The sequence below is a fragment of the Magnolia sinica genome, chromosome 8 (assembly GCF_029962835.1).
Source record: "Magnolia sinica isolate HGM2019 chromosome 8, MsV1, whole genome shotgun sequence".
Taxonomy (NCBI): domain Eukaryota; kingdom Viridiplantae; phylum Streptophyta; class Magnoliopsida; order Magnoliales; family Magnoliaceae; genus Magnolia; species Magnolia sinica.
The window spans coordinates 87,324,516-87,348,594 of NC_080580.1; the positions used below are offsets into that span (position 1 = coordinate 87,324,516).

Here is a 24,079-nt window from a genome sequence, read left to right on the forward strand (position 1 = left end):
ATGTTATTTCCCTTAGGTTCCGTACAGATGGGCCCACCTTTCAGTGATCCGGACGGTCTTTGTGGTGGGCCCTGCCGCAGGTACGGTGATGGAGTGAAATCTCCTCTATAGAGGATCCCGGCCATTCAAACAGCGGAGTTTTCCTTCCCCATTTCATATGGACCCTTGACTCTGTTTTGTTGCTAACAGTACATTTTCAGGGCAACAACCAGATGGCTGGAATTGTGCAAGGGAGTTTTTCTTTTTTGCATAACAGCACATTCATGGTGGGGCCCGCATTTAATTGATTTGGCCCATTCCAATGGTGGGCCCCACTGCAGATCCACGATGGAATCGAGATTTCGTCCCTGTATGTGTTCGTCTTTTCTTGTTGCATATGGACTCTTTGCCATTGTTTTAAGACATTGAATTTCCCTGTCCAACTATTGAATGGCTAAGATTGTCCATTGGAGGTTGCTTTGGCAGCATTATCCCATCCACAGTGGAGCCCACCATATGGGCATTCTGCATTACTGGAAGGTGTGCCCAACGCATAACGAATGCTGGCTCGAAATTCGATGCACAGATTCATAGTCCAAGTTTCAGACTGATGTTGAAATTTCGGTTGGTGTTCAGGATTCTCCATCGCCGAGCCCTTTGCCCACAGCGAAAGGAGATGGACCTAAAACAAATTTGTCACATTCGAAATCTAGTCCTAATCATCCGAAATCAGATACAAATCTGAACGATTCTCATAAATTGAATGCCAGTACCCCTGGGGACCCACCAGTATCGAGCTCAGCTCCGCAAGGTTCAGATGGCAAAAGCCATAAAGAGATAGATAAGAATAGAAGTAACACTCCTGATGTCTCACATACTTCTGAGGGAAAAGGTCAAGAAGATGAAGTTTGCAAGGTCTTGACTAATAAGTGTCACCAGGGGAATCTGACTGCATGTTTTCAAGATTCCGGACAAGGTAATTAAGATTTTGTTTCAGCTTCTGATTGGTCTTGTTGTGATATATTCAATTATTGTTATCCTTTGCATGTGAGCAAGTGAATTTGTCTCTTTGGGTCAATTGGTTTTGTCTCTGCAGCCAGCAGTAGGTTGACCAAGCTTTATTTTATCAATCTTATTTTGGAAATAAGAAAAAAAAAACAAAAGCAATATGATCAGATAACAAACTAACAAACATTCGTTTGACCGACAATCTCATGCTCATCACCTGTCTTGGACTATTTACTCACCTGTTTGGAATGCCATCAGCCCTTGGACTGCATCGATACTGCTATAATGTGCTGATATCAAACACAACTTTTCATTGTCCTGACGGGAAATCTTTTTAATCCATGTGGATGTATATTCCATTTTCCATAGTTATGCATGTCATATATTTTACACAATATTTATATGCATGTACATAATTATTGGGTATTGCTTTCGTGTTGTCACTTTGTGGACATGGATATTGCATATCACCGAAGTTATTTGTATCATATATTTTACATGGTATTTATATGCATGTCCGATATTTTTTTTTGGGCATTTTATAACTGGTTTTTTGTGCCATTTTCTTTTTGCATGATATTTGTTGTATTCGATGTTTTGCTGGCAGTTACTACAATAATTCGAACTAAAATATACAGATGCAAATAATTGAAATCTGTGAGTAATTCTGACAATTCTCAGAGCCTTGCTTCATCAATAATCATCTTGGACAAACTCAATGCTATAGCATCATCACCATCATCGTTTAAGCCTTTAACTAATTGGGGCCAGCTACACGAATCCTATCCTGCCATTCCACTCTATCAAGAATCATGTCCTTATTAAACCCATATGCAAACTGGTTAATTGTAATCAACCTATGTAATAGACTATTAGATAGCCTTGATTGTAATCAACCCATCAATAGTCTCTCACATTCCGCTTGTGGGAGTTTCATGCTTGCATTGCCGATCCCAAGCCTGGCTAATGGAAGAGGGTTTCGTCAAGTTGGTAGTTGGCGTCAAACTTTTGCCATAACTTCCATCATGAATCCGAACAATATGACATTTAGCCGGCCCCAATTAATTGGAATAAGGCTTAGATGATGATGATGATTTAAGCTATATGCCATCAAAATCTTCTATTTACCACATCCACTCATGTCCTTTTGGGCCTTCCCCTACCCTTTTAGAGCCTTCAATTTCAACCAACTCACACCTTTTAACCTGTGTTGTGGTTTCCGTTTCATGTGGCCGTATCAAAGTTTACTTTCCTTCATCTCATTACTTATCGGTGCTACTCCTAAGTTACCTGGAGTACATCCATTTCTAATTCTAATCCTTGTCTAGCCACTCATCTATCTCAATATACTCATTTAAGCTACCTCATCCTATGAACATGTTATTCCTTGACTGTGATGGTATCAATCATAATAATAAAAAAAACTGGACACGATTATTGCCCAACGAGTTTGCTCTAGTTTGTTTGATTGTCACCTTTATGATCATTATCATTGTTGTCATCATTACGATCTTCTTCTTCTATGCACATGTTGTTGTCCTCTGAATTAGCTTCATCTTGCTGTCCGGTTTATGTGCCTCATATGAGGATGGATATTTTGTTGTGGCCTCGTAAATCCCTTGACTTTTCAAAATCTCAAATCAACATTCATATCTTGCCAGGCAATGTCATATTCAAACTTGCTTCAATTGCATCCAAATGTACTACTAGTACAGCTTATAATCCACTAAGCTAGTTATAGGGGTTAGGTAGATGATCCGGTGATATAGCATCAATGAATTGAAAGCACATGCTCCAATCTGTGGAAGGTTATCCGCCTATTTATATACCAATAATGTTACGAAATTATCCAGAACCCCATTGATTTTTTGACATATTTTCCGCTCTCACCCATAAGGATTGTGTAGCACTTAATCGGGAGACTTGGGCCAGTCAAATGTTAGCCAAGTCATGTTAGGGCAATATGAATTGTGTTTGTATAAGCTGTAGTTGCAAAAACAATGAAGCAAAGCGGCAACAGATTCGGGTGTAGAAGCAGGGAAGCCTTTATTTCAAAATGCTTTCAAGTGTAAAGTGCAAGCTTGAGTCCAAAGTGCAATTTGAAGCGGGAGTGACACCTAGTTAGAAGGATTGTGCAACTAAAAAGCAATTTGTATCATTGCCTATAGACACTGCCATCATCATCATCATGTTGGCTTCTAAATGGTTGAAGCCAGAATTTTTATAACAAGCTTCCCATTGGACATCAAACTTTGTCTTTTATCCAGGTTCTGGAACTGGCCATGGCAGTGCTGATCAACTTCATGTTTAAGAACATTAGCTGATACATATCAGTATTCAAAAAAAACAAAAAAAAAAAACAAAGCAAAACAAAACAAAACAAAACATGCTCTTGCTTGTATTTATCAGTGATATGTCACTTTAACTGGCTCATATGACTGATACGTCAAATTGCACACCGATATGACTCATAAGTAATGCATATCAGCTAACACATACCAATGTTTACTGGCTTTCGGGCCTCAATGTATTTTGGTACTGATATTTTGAACCCTAATAGATATTGAGTCAATGAATAGCGTCTTTGAACCATGCTTCCCCTAGAGTCTTGTATTCTTAGAATTGTTGCTTTTCTCGTTTGTAGTGATTCTTTTTCTCCACGTAATTGCTAACATAGCTTTGAGCATTAGGACACGTAAAAGCTTGATCATTTCCTTTTGTACAGAGGAATGTGCTTATCTGCATCCCTCCACTACACATTCTATATCTGTTTCGAAGTTTTGATTTGGAAATAGACAATGTCTAACTTTCAGTCTAATGAGTTTCTTGACATAACTTTACTACAGGCAAGCTCAAAAAGCAACATAACAGAAAAAAGGAGGGAGAAAGCACAGCTGATGCTTGCTTCTCCTGTTTTGGATGGATATCCCTTCATATTGTTATTTTCATTTGTGGTTTTATACCCCCCAAAAAAAAAAGAGGGAAAAGGGGTATGTGGGTTAGAAATAGATAAATAAGTTCGTTATTATCGATTGTTGGAAAATCTTTTGTGGAATTTCTTTTCAAATTCCATTGTAACAAGACAAGTTTTTTCCTAGTTGGGGAACGAGTGAATTGAACTGACAAAATCAAGGTTCCCAGATGATGCATGCCCACAGCCCACCTAGGCCCATCTATGCCCAATACAGTGCCCAACAATGACGTAGGTCCACAGCCCATTGTAGAGTCTAACAAGTGCTGATTTTTGGATTGTTTAGTTATAGATTTGGGGCATAAATTAAGGATTGCTATTTACTATTTTTGGACGACATGAGGGCTGATTTAAAGATGTGATTGAAGATATGGGGTTGATTTAGAGGTGTAATTAAAATTTTCTATATTGTTTTTACTATTGTTAAGCTTTACCATCTTAGATAGGTTAGAATGATTTGAAGTCAACTAGGGGTGCACACAGTTTGGTTCGGTCCGGTTCTGGGGTGAAACCGGAACCGAACCGTTCCTTACGGTTCCAGGATTTTCAGAACCGGAACCGGACCATTAGCACCCTAGAACCAAACCGGACCGTGAAAACCCATTCGGTTCTGGATTGGTTCCACGGTTTTGAGCTTTTTATAATCCGGCCCAATTGCATATTCTATTTTATAATTTAGCCCATGTCCATTCGTGTTGTGATCCACTTGATAATGATTTAGATATTGTATATGGTGTGAAAAAATACATTTATGAAAGCAAGCAAAGGGTGCATTGTAAACCATAAGTCATGAGTCAAATATACAACTAAAATATATTGTAAACTCATGGTTCCAGGTTCGGTTCCACGGTTCGGTTCCAAGTTCGGTTCCATGGATGGGATCCACAATTCGGATTCACGGTTCGGATCATGGTTTGGTTCGGTTCTACATACCCCCAAACCGGAACCGAACTGAATTAAACGGTTCTTTAATTTTTGGAACCGGAACCGGTGCACTCTAGAACCGGACCAAACCAGACCGTTTGGTCGGTTCCGGTCTGGTTCCACGGTTCTACTGGTTCGATGTGCACCCCTAAAGTCAACTATCATTGATTTGGAATCAATAACATAGTTGGGGGAATTCTCATTAAAGATTCACTTAAGAGTCTATTTGGGGGGGTGGGGGTGGTTTCGACTCTATATCATCGTCTAATGGCTTCAAAGGGGTGACACAAGAAGAGTTTGTGCAAGTAACCCAATTGATTCATGCATTCATAGAATGAATAGATCAACTCACCCATACAATAAGCGGCCTTACTAATAACATGCAACCTCGGTTTGTGAGCACTTTAATGATTGAATCCTTCAATTGTTGGAACGTGACAAAGAGCCCAAAATTAAAGTAAAAATTCTAGAATTCCATGGTCAGTTGCATGTTGACGACTTCATCAATTGACTAAGCAAATTGGAAAAGGTGTTCGAGTATAAAGAAATCGCAGATAATTGGAAGGTGAAGTTAGTAGCTATGAAGTTTTCCGGTCAGGCATTAGTATGGTGATGCAACCAAATGGCTACACAAGCCGATTGATCAAGAAGTTGAGCGCAAAGCAAACTAAGTGCAATGCTTATATTCAAGAGTTCGCATTCAACCTGAAACATTGCGCCGGCATCGGAAATAAGGCACATGAATCACAAGTGATGAATTGAAAAGATTGGATCCGAACTTTGCTATTTATATGAAGTGTTAACTTGTCGGAGTCGAGTTCTTTTCAACCTATGAGGAATTATGCAATCCCATGCCCACCTAAGCTCATTGTAAGGCCCAACAATGACATAGGCCGATAACCCACCGTAGGGCTCGGCTAACATGTGCTGACGTTTGGACAGTTTATTTGATTTAGGGGCCTCAATCAAGGATTTTAATTTATTGTTTTTGGACGATATGGGGGCTGATTTAAAGATATGATTGAAGATACGAGGGGGATGTGATTGAAGATATGATTTGTTGTTGGGAATGCCACCTCTTGGTTGATGGAAAATTACCGGGTGAAGGCCTTGGTGGTGGAACTCCATACAGCGAACCTGCAAAACATATCATATGGGAGTCGTTCATTTAGACTTTAGAGAGAAGGTAAAACAACAACAACAACAATGCTTACCAATAAACTCTTTCTTAAAGATGCGACGACGAGGATAACGATGAAGAAGACGACGAAACAACAGCATCGAGAAAACGACGACGAAGGTAAATGTGAAGACGATGGTGACGATAGCAGGCGGACAAGAGCTAGGGGTATCGTCAGGGCTAAAGGTGATCGGAGCTTAAACAAATCAAGGGAAGACACGCTTATGCAAACAGCGACGTCTGCAAATGACTGGACTCTGGTTAGACGGAAACCGCGGGACCGGATCAAGAGGAACAACGAATACGACTCTCTGCCTACCCTTTTCGTCAAGGGATTTCCTACGGGTTGGTTCCCCTTGAACCTCGAAAGAGTTTTTGGAAGGGCTGGGGCAGTTATGGATGTGATTATGCCTGGAGATAAAAGCAATGGTCTCTACAGGGGTTTCGCCCTCATCAGGATGAGCTCTGAAGAAGAGCTTGCCAGAGCTGTATCCATGCTTCATGGACAAAGCTTCGGAGGAAATAAACTCCTTGTGCAACTTGCTAGGTTTGGTCTGGAAAATATTCAAAAGAGATTGCTTCCCCATCCCAAATCAAACCTTAAGCATGGTGTTGTCAACACCACCTCTGATTTGAGAACAAAATCTTATCGGGACATGCTGGTTAAATTGTCTCACGATAAATCGCAAACCGAGAAGCAGACTTCCCTGCCTGTTCCGGAACCAGAAAGGGATTCCAATCTCCCTGAAACCGTACAGCAGACATCCTTGCCTCAACAGAATCCTGGAAGGGAATCCAATCCCCCTTTGGTAGGTAAGGAGTTCTCTTCCTCCATCCGCATTACATATGACGAGATCCTCAAAGCCAAGGATGCACTGAAGGATACGATGGTGATCTTGGCTCGTGAAGACGCTCCCATTCCTCAGATCAATGACTGGGTCGATGAATGCACAAACATTCGTGCGGGTTCTTTTAGCTTGCGTCCTATTGGATATAATGAAGTTTGGGTTAAAGGCGATCCGAGAGTTAATTTGGAAGCTTTGCTTGTGGCGGGAGCAATTCACAGGGATGGACCGGTTAGAGGCGTGCTATCTTGGAACGAGTTCTCTATGTTTGGAGAAGAGGATATATGGATCCTTGTTTGGGGAGTTCCTCTCGAGCTCTGGAATGAAGATTTCTTCATCGCCGCTGCTTCTTGTCTGGGTTCCTTAGTGGAACTGGATTTGAAAACGAAGAGAGGGGTGGAGATGGGGGTAATACGAGTTCGAGTTCGAAGAAGGAAGGGATTGCCCCTCCCTACTGCTATTTCCGTCATTGTCGATGATAAGGAGATCGAGCTTCCGATCCAAAGGGAAGGTCCGTGCTCCCCCCTCCCTAGCTGGGGGGACCTATGGCGGAGCAGGATGCCAGTGCAGTCACTGATGTCAAACTCCGATCGCTACAGGGAAGAAGAAGATACGTGTATTCGATACTCCCGCAGTGTACCAGATGATTTCAGAGTGGCAGGTGAACCCCATCAGCTTTCTGACCCTAGGCAACAAGAGTGTTTGCCACGTGGTGAGAATTCGTCCGTTCCTCAGTCTCGAGACGCCCGTCAGGCCAGTTCACTTAGATCGATGGACATACGTGGCGAGAGGGGTGCTGCCTCTCGATCGCGCGAATATGATAGCGACATGGAGATGCTGACACATGCTAATCTCCTGGGAAGGAATGGTGATCTCCAATCTCGCATTGATTCCTCTAGTACGGTTCAGAGGACACGTGATCCCCGTCACGAGGTGATCGGTGGTTTAAAAGGGAGGGACCATACAGGTGGCAGATATCTAGCCACCTGCAGCTTTGGTACCGAGGCTCCTTTTAACCCTGAACCTGATCCGGCTTTGGACCCTAATCCGGATCCTCATCCCAGAGCAGAGTCTCCTTCGGGTCTACATACAAAGTCTAATCCTACCCCTCTAGACCTCAATCGTACGCCTGGCCCCTCTCGAAATCTCCTCTCATTTCGGGATTCCCCTCCTTCCACGCATTTGGCAGCCCCGGCTCCTAAGTCGAATGCGATCTTTCGAAGCACTATCAATACCAATGGGTTTCCCTCTTCGGAAGATGAGAGACTGCAACTGCAACTGATCCCGTACGACGCGTCTTCTGAAGCTCCAATGTTTGACGACGACTCATCTCTCTTTATGCAATCCCTCTCTCCCTCAGCGTCCCACATATCGGATGGCCTTTCCCAAACATATGATGAAGTGGACCTAAATCTTCTCTCCCTTTTCCAAGATTCTTCAGGGACAGAGGTCATCCTCGCGGAGCCCATCCAAGTCAGAAGGGGCAATCCGGAAGTCAGGTTGCTTGAAGATGATCAGAGGGCCTCCTTATGTAAGAAACTCCATAGGAAGAAATGGATTTGCGATGCAATGGGTCACATAGGGAGATTACTAGGTCTAACTTTCGGCGATTGTCCAGAGGACTTCCTGGGCCTATTCCAGTGCGTTGAGAATAGAGGTAGACCATTGGAGCAGAATAAAAATTCCCAGAGACGAACCCCGGGAGCACGAAAAAAGAGGGCTTTGAAAAGGAAAGGCATCATCTCTGCTGCTAAACTTCATCTCTTCAATGAAGAAACCGAAAAGGGTCTGCGGGGAAGTGAAGTGCCCTCATGAAGCTGGTTTCATGGAATGTTCAGGGGGTGGGGTCAAAGCAAAAGTGACGACTCTTGTCAAAGCAAAAGTGACGACTCTTCAAGGACTCATGTAGTAGATGTAACCCCCACATTATTTGCCTATAGGAAACCAAAGTGAATCGATTCGACGATCGTCTTATGCGATCGCTTTGGAATGTTTCGGATGCTAAATGGGTGGTCCAAGATGCTTCTGGTAGCTCTGGGGGTATTCTGATTGCCTGGAGGCCAACATTGTGGTCTCTCAACTGTACTTTAGGGAGTTTCTCGATCACAGCTATTCTTCGAAACAACGCTATGGCTAAGAATTTCTTGGTCTGCTCAATTTATGGTCTTACCAACAATGAGCTGAGGGGAGAATTCTGGAAAGAATTATCGTCAGTTTGTTAGAGTTTCAACGGCCCTATGTGCTTTGCTGGAGACTTCAACACCATTAGATTCACGTCTGAGAAATCCACAGGTAGTAAACTGAAGCCTTATATGGTTGCCTTCTCTGATTGGATCGACAGTAACTGCCTCATTGATCTCCCTTTATTCGGCTCTAGATTCACCTGGACGAACGGGAGGCTCGACCCGATTTTATCCAGGTTGGATCGCTTTATTATCTCTACTGATTGGCTGGACCTCCTACCTTCCTCCCAATCTGTCCTGCCCAGGATCACTTCCGATCATTGGCCCCTTCTTCTATCAGCGGAGGAGGAAGACTGGGGTCCTAAGCCTTTCCGTTTTGATATCTCCTGGCTCCATGTTGCAGGTTTCATTCCCATGGTGGCTAATTGGTGGAAGGAGTTGCAAACCCATGGTTTTGCAGGACATTGTCTCTACAACAAGTTAAAATTGCTGAAAGAAAATCTCAAACAGTGGTCAAAGGAGGAGAGGCGAAGATCGGAAGAAGAGATGGAGTCGATCCTGGTACAAATCCAGAAAATCGACGCCACTGCTGAACACAACCCAATGTCGAAAGCAGATCTGGCGAATAGAATTAATCTCATTCAATCCCTCTCAACTAAACTCCTTCAAGGCGAAGTGTCATGGAAGCAAAAAGCTCGGGCTAAATGGATCAAGGAAGGGGATAGGAATACACGATACTTTCACAGTCTAGCCAGCATGCATGCAAAGGTCAATCGCATCAATAGCATATCTATCAATGGCAAGTGGATAGAGGATAGAGAATTGATTATTAGGGAAGCAATTTCATACTTTCAAAGGCTCCTTCATAATGACGGATGGTCCAGGCCTCGACTAGATAATCTTCCGTTCCTATCTATCAGCGAAGATAATGCTATCTCCTTGGAAGTTGGAACAGTGCTTTTCTGTGGAAGAAGTTAAAAAGGCAGTGATGGAATTACCTGGTGACAAAGCCCTCGGCCCAAATGGCTATCCGATCATCTTTTTTCAATCCTTTTGGGATATTCTCCAGGATGAGGTCATGGCTTTCTTCAATGAATTTCACGAAAGAGGGAGACATTCAAAAAATATTGGGGTAACCTTTATCAAGCTGATTCCAAAGTTTCCTGGGGCTTCAGAGTTCAGAGAATTTAGACCAATTAGTCTAATTGGTAGTATGTATAAGATTTTGGTGAAGGTTCTTGCAAACAGAATGCAGAAAGTGATTGGCTCTATCATCGTTCCTAATCAATGCGCCTTCGTTCCGGGTAGACAGATTATCGACGGAGCTCTTATTGCTAACGAATGTCTTCACTTCTGCCATCGGTCAAAGAAGAAATTTGTTTTCGGCAACCTCGACATGGAGAAGGCTTACGATCACGTTGAATGGGATTTCCTTCTTTATCTGATGAAACACATGGGGTTTGGTGAGAAATGGAGGAGCTGGATAAAGGAGTGCATCAGTTTGGCTCTTTGTCAATCCTGTTGAACGGTTCACCTAAAGGATTCTTCAATAGCTCCCATGGGCTCAGACAAGGGGATCCTCTTTCCCCCCTCCTTTTCCTAATCATTGGTGAGGCTTTATCTGTGATGCTTCTTAAAGGCCAAAGGGAGGGCATCATCAGGGGCATTGAAATGAAAGGATTGCAGGAACCGATTACTCACATGCAGTTCGCAGATGACATCCTTATTTTCTTTGAAGCGCGCACAGATTCGGTTGCTAATTTGAGAACAGTTATCAGGTGTTTTGAAGCAGTAGCGGGACTGAAGGTAAATATGTCCAAATCCAAATTATATGGGATTAATCTGGATACCCAAGAAATCAGTGACTTAGCAGAATTAATGGGATGTTCTTCAGGGTCCTTCTCGACTTCTTTCCTCGGCCTCCCTTGATGTCTTGGGGTGCCCAAAAAACACCAATGGGACAAAGTTATCTACAGATTTCATCAACACCTGTCTGGGTGGAAAGGGCGTTATCTTTCTATTGGGGGTCGTCTAACGTTGATTAAAGCAGCTCTTTCTAATCTTCCTACTTACTTCATGTCCCTGTTTTGATGCCCTGCCAAAGTTCTCAACGATATTGACTCTTTGCGCCGCAAGTTTCTATGGAGGGGCAAGGATGAAAAGAATAAATTCAATCTTATGAACTGGAAGCAGGTCTGCAAGCAGATTAAAGATGGAGGAATTGATATAAAAGATTTGAAGCTGATGAATCGGGCTCTTTTAGGGAAATGGATTTGGAGACTTGGCACTGAAAAGGACTGCCTGTGGAATAAGATTATCAAAGCTAAATATGGGAGCTCTGAAGGGGGGTGGTGGACGAGCGAGTCCTCTCTATATAGGGCTTTATGGAAAGGAATTTGCCAAATGAAAGAAGAAATGATCCAAAGGATTGGATTTGAAGTTGGAAAGGGAGACAATATTCGATTTTGGCTGGACACCTGGATCGGCGAGATTCCACTGAAAGACAGATTTCCCACCATATTCCGGTTAGTAGCTAATCGAAACAGTTTCATAGCCGAGAACTACTCAATTCAAGCAAACAAGGTGACATGGAACATACAATGCAGACGAAATCTATAGGATTGGGAGGTTACTGATTTTATGAATCTGATGGATTACTTACAGCCTGCTCTCCCTAATTAGGAATGTAATGATAACCTCATCTAGAAGGTGGACAAGTCGTCAGTTCGTTCTTCAAACAACTCTCGACTCCCAACAGTATCTCTTCTCATCAGAGCCCTCACTTCATCTGGAAGTATGCAGTCCCTACCAAGCTCCATGTGTTCGGGTGGCTGGCGGGGAATAGTAGAATTCTCACTTTGGATAACCTTAGAAAAAAAGGAATGATACTTCCTAATGTCTGCGTTTGCTGTTTGTCCGCTGAAGAAACTGCAGATCATTTGCTGATCCACTATCCGTTTGCCTACTCGATTTGGACTGTGATTCTCTCTTCTTTCAAGATTAATTGGTGCTTTCCCAGAGATGTGGACACGCTTCTCAAGGCATGGCGCGGTGTTAGAATGGACAAATCAAAATCTCGGATCTAGCGCATGGCAATTTTGGCAACTTGGTGGGTCGTATGGATAGAAGGAAACAATCGTTGTTTTTGAAATGAATCGAAGCCCCCACACTTAGTATCGACTTTTGTGAAGTGTTTGATCGCTGAATGGGCTTCCCATACGGATGGGTTCAATGTAGATATCGCCTTTTTAAAGGCTTAACTGGTTCTGCTATCTCAGCAGGCCTTTTCTTTTGTTTTTCTTTTCTCCTTTAATACAAGTTATCTTTCAAAAAATAAAAAAGTCTATAAATAGGGTGGAGGAAGTAGTCATTCCAATATTTTGTGAGTGTGCGTTTTTCCTTTTAAATATTGCAAGAGAAGTTTGGTGTCAATCAAGTTATTTCTCCATCTCTACTCCAGCATTCTTGTGGGTGTGCTCTTGTCCATTTCTTTGCGATTCAGGGGTCAAGGTCTCATTGACTCGATGAGCGAGTTGCACCACTAGATCTTATAAGGGCACATGGCAAAGGATTTTTTGTTTTGTTTTGGTGCCTGGTAATTTCTCAAAAGGGGGAAGCAAAGAGGGATGTACTCTTTGAGCATTTAGGAAGTGATCATGTGAATCATGCCTCAACTCAAACCCTTATGTTTTTTCCTCAGAGAAGAAAACTGATTGTTCTCACTTATACCTACTTGAGGGCATTCAGTTTGAAAATTCACCTTGAGGCAGACGCCTATCCTCAAAGGGGACTTTATGTAGCTAGGCAGGCACCTAGCAACAGCCTAGGGTGCCTAGCTTTTGGGTTGGTCCATGCGAGTGCAATATATCGGCCTTCTTAAACTAGCTGCTTGAGTTGCATATTATTATTATTATATCTTTTACGACCATGCTCACTCATAGCTGACCCAAATTAGTTTGTATAAGGCATTAGATGATGATGATGAGGATGAGTCTCTTGCATGGTATCATATGGTGCGTCTCTATCTTCTATCGTTATTAAACCACCATCATCTCCCAAGCAAACTAGCACAGATTGACATGATAATGAGGGGTAATTTTATTGTGCTCTTCACGCTGTTGGTTTTAGTTGTGTAATCTGTATTTTATTTGGTATTTAGTTAATAGGTGGACTCAAGTTTGTCGGTTGTTGCCACATGTTTAAATGCTTTTAATGAAAATACCCTTTTAGAAGTCTATAGTCATTAGGGCAATCACTTTTAGATTCCCCTTCGATAGCAAGGCTGCTTCTCGGGCAGGTGGAATATGTTTGCAATTAGAAGTTAGAGACTGGAAGCAACTTAAAATAACACATCATCAATCATTTCATAGCCTGTCACCCCTAGTCTCCTTGGGTCCGTTTGGATTGGTGGAATCAAAAAAGTGGATATGGAGAGGAAAACCTCATGTCTGAGGAAATCTGTGAAAAAGAATCCCACTAAACCAATTTGTTGTAGCTGAAGTCATTTCCATGGAAACATTGAATTTCCCAGCAACTCCGTTGTTTGGTTTGCAGCAGATTGACACAGGAAATCGTACATGAAAACATTCTGAAGTAGTTTAAAGGGCCCATCCGGCAAACTCCTGTCTGTAGAAGTTTAAAACAGACCCCATCCAGTGGACTCCTTTTAGTAGTTTAAGAGCCCCCATCCAAGTAACCATCAACAGACACATACTAGCGTCAAACAAACATAAAAGAAACTAGATATGTGGCCCAACAAGCATCTGCACCCATGTTCTCTTCAGGTGCCATCTCATCAGCACGAATAATGCTGCATACTGCTTGTCTTTGACATGAGGTTTAGCTGGGGCAGATTTGGGAGGGAGAGGGGGAGGGAGGGATTCCAATTTGCAGAGCTTAAATGCTCAACAAGCCTCTAGTCTACAACAATAGATGACCAGCTGTCTCCTCTCCCATATGTCTACCAAAAGAGAAATCAGTTTGTATTAAAAAAGTAATTTCATGTCCTCTATGTTTGACTATGAAGCCATATTTATGAGTTGTTTACAAAAGTTGGAACTCTACCAAAATATAAAGCAAGTGATAAAGATCCTAATACAACTGAACTTTGCAACTAAAACCTATCAAATAGAATCATGCAGAAAGGGAAACTACTCAAAAAGACATTGCCATGTGTGATTAGGTGGGGCGTTGTCTAGGCCTCATCTTGTGCAGTGTGGAATGCACACGTGTGGAAAGGGGTGTGATTGTTTTTGGTGGTGAGTTACGTGAGTAGGACGGGTCACCCATTGGAAGATATATTGACACCATTCAAGGCATGTGTGACTTTATTGTTAGAAGTGAAAGGGTGGTTTCTTGTGAGACAAATATGTTCCCATTAATGCTTGGTCTCCATTTGCAGCCCTCATTAACTTGGTATAGATGAACTAACATCCAATATCAAGAATGAGTCCCTTAGCATTTGTCGTTTATCGAGGACATGATGTTGATTGATGAGACCAGAGAGGGGGTTATTGCTTAATTAGAGGTTTCGAGAAAGGCTAGAGAATCTGGATGTTTAAAAATTAGTAGAACCATGACAGTATCTAGAATGAGACTTTAGTAGGAATAATTATAGATGTGAGGCTTCCATTAAATTTTTTTTTTTATTTAATTTAATTTTTTTTATGTGTCTTTATTTAAAATTGATGATCAAGAGATTTCTCAAAGTGATTTGTTCCATTATCTTTCGCTCTTATCATTAAAATGGTATAGAGAGATTTAGGAGGATGTTTCCATTAGAATTTGGTTTGGTCGCTGAAGTGGAGATGCGCCCCTAGAATGTTGTCTGATTGTTTCAGGGCAACAAAACTTAGTGAAAATTTTAAGCAACAACTATCTTGCTATGCAATATGGTGCCGCATGTTGTGCAATTAAAAGACAACATGATTAGAAGACTAATTTAGAGATGAGGCTATTGAGATGGGCACATGGGAAGACCATGAAGGGCAAAAAAGTGATTTTTTTTTTTTCTTGAATGGCAATGAAAGATTTTATTTGCATCATAAAAAAGGAAGAAGATGCAGAATGAGGCATAGAAGGAGATGACACATCTTGCTTTTCCCTCACTAACGTAAGTACTAGGAGCACTGCAAAGCAATGTCATAATGATATTATTTAAAGCAACTTGGGAATAGTCCCGATTGGAGATGGATAGCCAATTTGAGATGGTTCAATCTTGCGCTGTGATAACCAAAGGTGGCACTAACAAGGAAGGGAATTTTGATTAGGGTTGAAGGGGTAGGAGGGCAAGAAGAAGACCTAAAAGGAGTTAGATATAGGTTATGAGAAGGTATATGAATACCATGTAGCTTATCGGAGATACTGCCTTGGGAATTCTTGGTGGAACATGATTTGTAAAGCTAACCCCAAATAATTGGGACATGGCTAAGATGATGGTGATGATCACGGTTTTATGTATTAATATTGCAGCCTCTATCATGCCCTTGGGATATAGAAACATATTGGTATTGCGTGGGAAATATTGAATGTATTGGGGAATGTATCCCATCTTCAGGAAACATTGGAGAATTGATGGAATTTGCAATGGAACTTCAGTCTAAAAGTGACATGATTACACTCTTAGAACTTGAACATTAAAAAAAAGAATGCATAATTAGTTTCTATTCCAGAAGGGCTTAAACTTTAAGTTGTCAATAATGTGGCTATATAACAAATGATTTCATATCATTTAAATATCATATTATACAAGTAATAGAACTAAAAACTCAAATGGAGTCCCCTAAACTCTCCCACAAACAGTTTCAACAAAAAGATCTGTCTTTTGAGAATGCTACTGGCATTTGCTCAAATCTACTTCTGTTTCTCCTCCATGCAGCTGAGAATGCTATTGACATTTGCTCAGATCCATCTTTGGCACTGGTTTATTGTGGCTCACCTTGATCAGATCCGCACGCTTCAGTTCTGCCCTATCAGTTTGTTGTGGGCCATAGACCATTAGCTGTTGTTGTTCCTGGTAGTCATTGATGCATCATCAGACCATTGTGGCCCATCTCGGATCTGAATCTATTTGCTGGTTGGCCCATCTAATTGTTGTCATCCATGTTGTGATCCATCTTTCCATCTCGTCCTCCCTCTTCTTTTCATCTTCACCATTTGCATTTGCTGATCAGATCCAGCATCTATTCTCTTGATTTTTTTATTTGTTTTATTTTTTTTTTATTTTTTTTGGAAAGATCAAAAAATATATTAAAAGGAAGAAGGAAAACAAAAGATGGGGGAAGAGAGATCGCCAAGGAAGCAATCTCAGCTAGACCCAAGAAAAAGAAAATCACATTCCTTTAGACCCATAACATGAACGGCCCATTATATGATTAATCGCTTAGCCTTACTAGCGATCGCCATTTCCGAATTAGAGAAATCCCTGAAACATCTACCGTTTCTCTCTTCCCAGACCGACCACCAGATTGCAACTATTGCCATTCTCCACAAGTGCGTCTTTTGCTTACCCAAACTAACCCCATGCCAAGCTTGAAGAAGATGGATCACGGAGTTAGGAAAGCACCACAGAATGTTGAATCTCTTGAGGAATTCTGACCAGATTCAAATAATAAAAGGACAAGAGAGAAGCAGATGATCGATAGATTCTTCATTCTTCATACAGCAAAGACAAACATTAACTATGGGCATCCCCCTTTTTCTCAAATTATCCACCGTTAGAATTTTCTTGATACCCAACAACCAGCCAAAAGAGATGTATTTAGGAGGAATCGGGTATTTCCAGATATGGAAGGACGGATGAGCATCATATAGGGTCTGATCATGATCCAACAAAGCATAAAAAGACTTGACAATGAACTTACTAGACTTGTCCGCCTTCCAGCATATACTGTCAGCAAAAAGAATATCTGGAATGCCCCTGTAAATACACTCAAGGAGCCCTACATACTCTTCTACCTCCCAATCGTGGAAGTTCCTCCTACAGACCACATTCCACTCGATTTTGTTGTCTGAATTAGAGAAACAACTTGCAACAAAAATTTCTGGATTTGGGGCGATGCGGAAAATATTCGGAAAGTCTTCTTTCAAAGGAACTTCTCCCACCCAAACATCTTCCCAAAACCGAATGTTGTCTCCTTTCCCAAGAACAAAACTGATACCTTTGGCTACTTCCCTCTTCAGAGAGAGAATTCCTTTCCAAATAGCTGAAGCCCTAAAAAGAGAAGAATCTTTGGTCCACCAACCGCCAATAGATCTGCCATATTTCCCTTTGATAATCTTATTCCAAAGACTATCATCTTCTAACCAAGTCTCCAAATCCACTTCCCTAAAAGAGCCCTGTTCATTTTCTTGAGATCTTTAATCCCCGCTCCTCCTTCTTTGAACCGCTTACAAACCTAGAGCCATTACACAAGATGAAACCTCTTCTTCTCTTCCTTGCCATGCCAAAGGAAGTCACGTCTTAGTCTTTCTAAGCTACCCAAAACTGAAGCTGGGCATCTGAACAGGGACATATAATATAGGGGTAAATTGGAGAAGGCTACCTTGATAAGGGTGAGACAACCTCCCAAAGAAAGATATCCACATTTCCATCTTGCCAGATAACTTTCGAATCTATTTATGACCTTATCCCATAGGGATTTAGGAGGCGAGCCCAAGCATAACGGGAGACCAACAGGGATTTTTGTTCGTTGATTATTGCTGGCCCAGGTTCAGATCTGCTGTGTTGATATTGCGGTCTGTTCTGAGTTGATCTTGCTGACATCACTATCAGAAGATGTGGTCCTGACATCATGGACGAATAGCTGGAGTTGTTTGTGGACCTCATTTATTGTGAATCTGGACCGTTGGAAGATTTGTTGTATTGCATTGATCTTTCTGACATCACAGTTGGAACATGTTGTATTGCATTGATCTTTCTGACATCACAGTTGGAACATGTGGTCCTGGCATCATGGGCCTGATAGTTGGTGCTGTTTGTGGACCTCATTTCCTATGAATCTGGACTGTTGGAGCTAGTCTGGACATATCTTTATGCAGTTGCTGGTTACACACTATTTTGTGAGCCAATTGCTACAGTATGCGTAACTTGCTTGTGGCTCAATTCACTATGGCCCCATTAAGGGCCTGGTAGACCATTGTTCTAGATCAATGAAGACCTGTATTGTTTTTGCAGACTGCCTCTGTGGGCGTGAATTTCGAGAGTGGGATTAGTTTATGGTGAGCTTGTTATTAATTTCGATATCAGGCTTGTTGTTGGGCCATTATAATTGTTGCTAGACAGTTTGGATTGGGCCATTGTTGTTGTGGCCCACCTCCCCGCCTTGTTGAATATATCATCTTTTGTTGAGTGACATGGGCTAGCCCCTTCACTACCACCTCTGTCAAGATTGTAGTAGCTTCTTCATATTAGCCACCCTTTTGTTAGCATGTGTGATGCGAGAAGTATTTATGCAAGCAGTTGACCTAACTCATTTTTGCGTCGGGTTTTGGCTCAAACTCGTATTGGACTGGGTGGTTGTCCTAGCCTCATTTACTCTAAGCACTTGGCTAGGACTTATTCTTATCCTGGACAGTCCAATCTCAGTTGTGCTGAATAGTTGGATGGACTCGTTTGTGTCAGATAGTTGGTCTAGTTGCTCATATCGTTCAAGTTGTAGAAGTGTTTGTTTGCCTGAAGTTGTTCGTTGTTTCATCATTTTCACTGCCCGTGCTACTCAGTCACATTACCTTTTATTTTCTATTTCTTAATAAATATTGCATGTGCCTCTCCAAACTCAAGTTCCTCTTTTCCATAACACCTTGAGTTTGAGAGAGGATGTTAGAGTATTTATTTTTGTTAGAATTCTTTTTCAGATTTGATTATGTGAGCCCTTCTTCCAAGCTGGACATCATTTGAATGCTCCGGCTAGAGGGGGAGTGTTGAAAGGTTAAGATTTGAATAAAGGCCCATTAGTCCCTAGCCCATGTAATAAGGCCCATAGGGCCCACGTGCCTTCTAAGTTCACGCACCCACCTGTGCATGCACGCACGCACACATTATATGTATGTATGTATTTGATCGACATGCTCTGCATGTTGATGGCCCACCGTTGAGCTTGAGCGCCATCCGTTGATAGATTGTGCCAAGGGGTGAGGTGAGATGGGAGTGGCCTTCGGAGGTTCTAGAAGCTTCTAAATGGGATTGGAGAGCTTCGTCTAGGGTTTAAAATTGGTGGAGGAGAGAAGTTTGGAGTAGGTGTGAGGGGATTGGTGGAATCTAACATGAAGCAGCCGGGATTTGACAGGCTGGGAGCTTAGGTGATGGTGTTGCCTCCATGCTTTAGAAAAGGGCATGGGAAGGCTCTGAGAGAGTTTCATGATTTTCAGCCAAGAGGAATTAAATGATACAAGGTTAGCTTATCGTGGATGGATCCTGATCTTGTCAACACGTTCTAAATAATTGTTATCCTGGCTAACATTTAAAGATGTTTGGTTAAAACTGTCATTTCTTAATCATTATTTGGTTAATTACTGCTTAGCATGCACATTGCTTTTTTCGCCAGAGAAGAATGGTGGTGTTGGGGTTTCACGAACTAGTTCCGTCAAAGAAATATCGGAGAAGAGAACATAATCATCTACAATACTTGTGTTACGCGCTCTTGTAAAACACGTGGGCTATATGGGGCCCACCATGTTGCATATGTAAAATCCAATTTGTCCATTCAGTGATATTTACACCATACACAAGAGATCAGCCTAATAAAAAACTCGGATGGGCCACACTAATAGGAACACCATAACATCGCGCCTAAAGGCTCTAAATTCATGATTCAACACTCGCGTGAGTTTTGGATCCGGCTGATTTTGGTATGTACGTGGTGAGATATGCTTACTAATGGTTTTGAGGAAAGATACACACCATGGTGACCCATGCACAAGCCCAGGTTGTCATCCCACTGCCCTTGTTTCCTCTGGGGTGGCCTACCTGAGTTTTCGATCTGGCTGATTTCTGTTGCAAAGGCCTAACGTCGAAGAGAGAACCAAGCCCGCAGAGTCGGCGCCATCCATTGATTAGATGGCATGCGTAGGCTGAGTGGTTCTATTAGAATAAACAAATGTAAATGGAGAAGCAAGAAGAGAAGAAGGAGAGAGAGTTGGAAACGTGGGGTGCATAGGTTGCTTGGTTTGTTAATCTTAACCTTTCAACTATTAAAGTCCCTTGATATACATTGATACACCATCCTCTAATGGCTTGAGCCTTTAGAGCGAGTGGTTATTTGATATGGTATCGAAAATCAAGTCTGGCACAAGTACCGGGAAATCAAGCCAGGCCTGTTTATGGTGTGAGTGTCCCTTCACCCTAGCCTAGTATGTTCCTTTGAGTAGTTCCACCCTCGCAAGTGTGGGGGAGTGTTAAAGTCCCTTGATATACATTGATACACCATCCTCTAATGGCTCGAGCTTTTAGAGCAAGTGGTAATTTGACATCAACACTCCCCCTCAAGCAATGGAGAAGCAAGAAGAGAAGGAAGGAGAGAGAGTCAGAAACGTGGGGTGCTTAGGTTGCTTGGTTTGTTAATCTTAACCTTTCAACACATCCCCTCAAGCTGGAACATCTTAATGGTGCCTAGCTTGGAACAAGGGCTTGCAGAATCAAATCTAAGAAAAACTCTAACAAAAGAAATACTCTTAACACAATAATTTGAAATTCTTCCATTGCGCTCTAACTAGATACTCCATAATATGCTTTTAGGTGATGACTTCCATATAATGCACCCCAGTTTGCCCATTGCCCTGACCTTCCACTTGGCCACCAAACCAGATACAGCCATATATTTGCCAATACTATTGATGCTTTGAACACTGATAATGATGATGATTTTTATTTTTGTTGACTTTTTCCTAGGATCAAGTTGGAGCATGGAACTGAAATCCCATCCTCGAGGTTCAATTATGTAGTTCCTATTAATGACATTTTGATGTTGGTATAGGCATCAGTCTCATATGCCAATTTTCTGAGTTGTTCTTTTATGTTCCTTGCTCGCATGGTGTCAGTGCTAAAATCTCAAAGAGTTAATGAGCATCACGTGTGGACCTTTTTGAGAATCATTACACCCAACATGTTTTGCAAGTTGTGGAAAAGACTGAAAAGATGAACTTAATAGATATAAACAGAAAGAAGATGAGCAAGTAGGCACAAGAAGATGAGATAGTTGGAAATTGTGCTATTTTAAGTAATAGTTTGAATTCGTGTTGTTTTAAATAAATTTTGTCTAACCCGTGTGCCTCTGAATGCGAAGGAAGTTGTTTGAGAATCTCAACCACGACTCAGAATTTCTGCAGACTGAAACTTCGCAATCATAGGGTTCAATCTCTCCAACTAATTGCCTTTCCTTAATCCCTGGCCCTTAGCCTATTAAAATCCTAACACTAATGGCTTCATGAGCTTGATGAAGCATCAAATAGTGGGGATTGCTACAAAATGTTAAAAAGCGTGGTGTATGCTCAATTAAATTATCTGGTTGCAAAACATGTTGCATGCTTAAGTTTCTGGTTCCAGTCAAGGGCTGAATATCTCTGACTTCCACTGCATATGAGATAATCATTTTGGTAGTGCTAGTAGTGAAATTATTATACATTCAAGGTTTATATTGTTTGGCAATGAAATACTATTTTCAATACACCCAATCCACATACTTCAGCTCATTATTTATGCGAATGCATTATCTTCATGTCTGTCTTGCACCTCATGTCAGTATCTAATCTACGCAGTTGTCCCTTTTTCTTTTTTCTTTTTTCTTTTCTTTTTTTTTTTTTTTTTTTGCTTCATCTTGTGAAATAATCACTCATGAAGTTGTATGTATAGGTGCATCAGTAAGTGGGCTGCACTATTCTCATTTTGTGTATTTCTAAAGAATGCGTTGTTGAGTGTACATCTTTTCCTTTAACCACACCATATTGTATTCGCTTATACATGTTTAATTCTTGTAATTCATGGTTTCTTGGAAGCAACTATTTGTTCATTGCAAAAAGCTCAACATTGTGTTCACAAGCATTTGGTTTCTTTAGAAGAAAATTCATGCCTGCTGTTTTTTCCACTCTTATCATGAGCAGTGTACTAGCTTTTACTTGATATCTTCTGCATGTGTTCACACCAGTATTTCTCTTTTGTCCAACTTAGATACATATATTGCTTTTCTTTCATCACTTATCAAAAATAAAATAAAATAAAATTGCTTTTCTTTCATAAGGAAATAAGGAATAGTATCATATGTTGCCCACATCTTTACACAAGTTATGTGGGTTGTCCCATGTTTCAGTAATCCAGACCACAGGTCTCTCGTGTTCCTCCATCAATGGATCGTGCATTAAGAAATCCCTTGATGAGGCAATCTTAACCTTTTGATTTGTGGTTTCGGATAAATGGATAAGAAGAGAGACACAACTGTGGTCCTTGTTCAACTGAAGAGATACTGATATTGATCCCAAGGATCTTCCAACATTAGATATTTTTGGGGCCAGCTCCATCCATGGTGAAACTGAACTGACCGATGTCTGGATGGACCATGGGCTTCACTTATCAGATTTGAAAACCCATTTATACTGTGGTGTGCCTCATGCCATACTGTTCCCTCTTCATTTTCATAAGAATTTCATCAGTCTGCATTTCTACCCCCCTGCATTAGGTCCATGTTACTATGATCTCCACTTCATTTTGTGCATTAATCATTATGTATCTTGAGTTATGCTATCCCTGTATACACTTTTAAATGCAGTAGATGCGTCATATAGCATGTGGGGGAAATCTGTGTGGCGCATAATATGGAGATCGAGCATGCTAAATATCTGGAGAAAATAGGCCAGTTCATTGATCTGACAGTACATTTGATGACTTGTGTGGATCAGCTGATTAGTGGACCAGCCTGATTCTTTGACCAGATCATTTTCATGATAGGATCCATCTCAAGTACAGTGTAAATGTCAAATTGGCATGTGGTTTCCTTTAAATGTGTGTATTTCCTTATAAACTTAGTTCTTTGAGCACCTATTTACGTCTGTTTCTGTTTCTCTACATTGAAGCTCTGTTGCTTTCATTTTTTAATAGGAATCCAATCTACTTCCGTTCCTTCACTTGCATGCAAGAGCTTTTGGTGGCATTTCACTTTCTGAACATTAATTTCTAGATATAAAACTGCAAATCCTCTGTTCAGATTTGCTTGGGGTTGATGCCAAGCCCATTCATGCATCTGCAGTGACAACACTTGTCACAAGATCTGGGCAGTTCATCAGATGGACCCAACTGTGAATGTTCCATAGCCCATGAAGCAGGTGTACCCTTCAGGTGGGCTTGGCCCATATGTATGACTAAAACAAGGATAACCAACAGTGCACATTAAACATCCATGTGTAGCACCACCTGATGAGCAGACAAGCCTGGCTTTTGGGTCATGTTGCATTGATTGTGGGGCCCACCCTGGAACTTCCCACGCCAAATTGGCACAGGTAGGTGTGGCCGGATTCAGTAACTTCCGATTTACGACTTGGCTTAGGCATTATTCCTCTCTCTTCTTCACCAGGATTTTGAGAAAGAAATTCATCATTCCTTCTCCTTCCATGTTCTCTGCAGCATCAAAGAAATTACTCCTGGTAAAAAATGTGGGAGAGAACACCCTGGAAGTGACTATCAGTGTCCCAGCATCTGCAAAAATTGACACCAAACAGCTGAAGCTATTGAAACACACACACGAACAGGTCTGGTTCTAGCAATCCTTTCCATTTCTCTTCAGCATTTTATATGATCTTACAGCAGCCATTACACATCTGAAATTTATGAGGAAAGAATAGATCAAGAAACAAATTGGGTTTCATCAATTACAATGTTTATTGGGTGGCATAGGTAGTGAGGTGTCTTTTGTTCGATTGGCTTCATCTTGGGTTGTTGGTAGGTTGAAAGTGGGCTGGGCTACCTGTCCTGCCCACTTTTGTCTGAATCTACAGTCCATGGATT

The 24,079-nt window shown here is 41.5% G+C and overlaps 1 protein-coding gene across 1 annotated transcript in view; it reads left to right on the top strand.

The window, feature by feature from the left end:
* Nucleotides 1-774: 774 nt before the first annotated feature.
* LOC131254360 (uncharacterized) overlaps nt 775-24,079 on the top strand; it is a gene marked incomplete at its 5' end in the record, with an annotated part of 29,115 nt that continues 5,810 nt past the window's right edge. Inside the window, 2 exons of the mRNA XM_058255350.1 lie at nt 775-955; nt 23,699-23,823. Coding sequence (XP_058111333.1) covers nt 775-955; nt 23,699-23,823 — 306 coding nt within the window. The remainder of the gene's footprint in view (nt 956-23,698; nt 23,824-24,079) is intronic.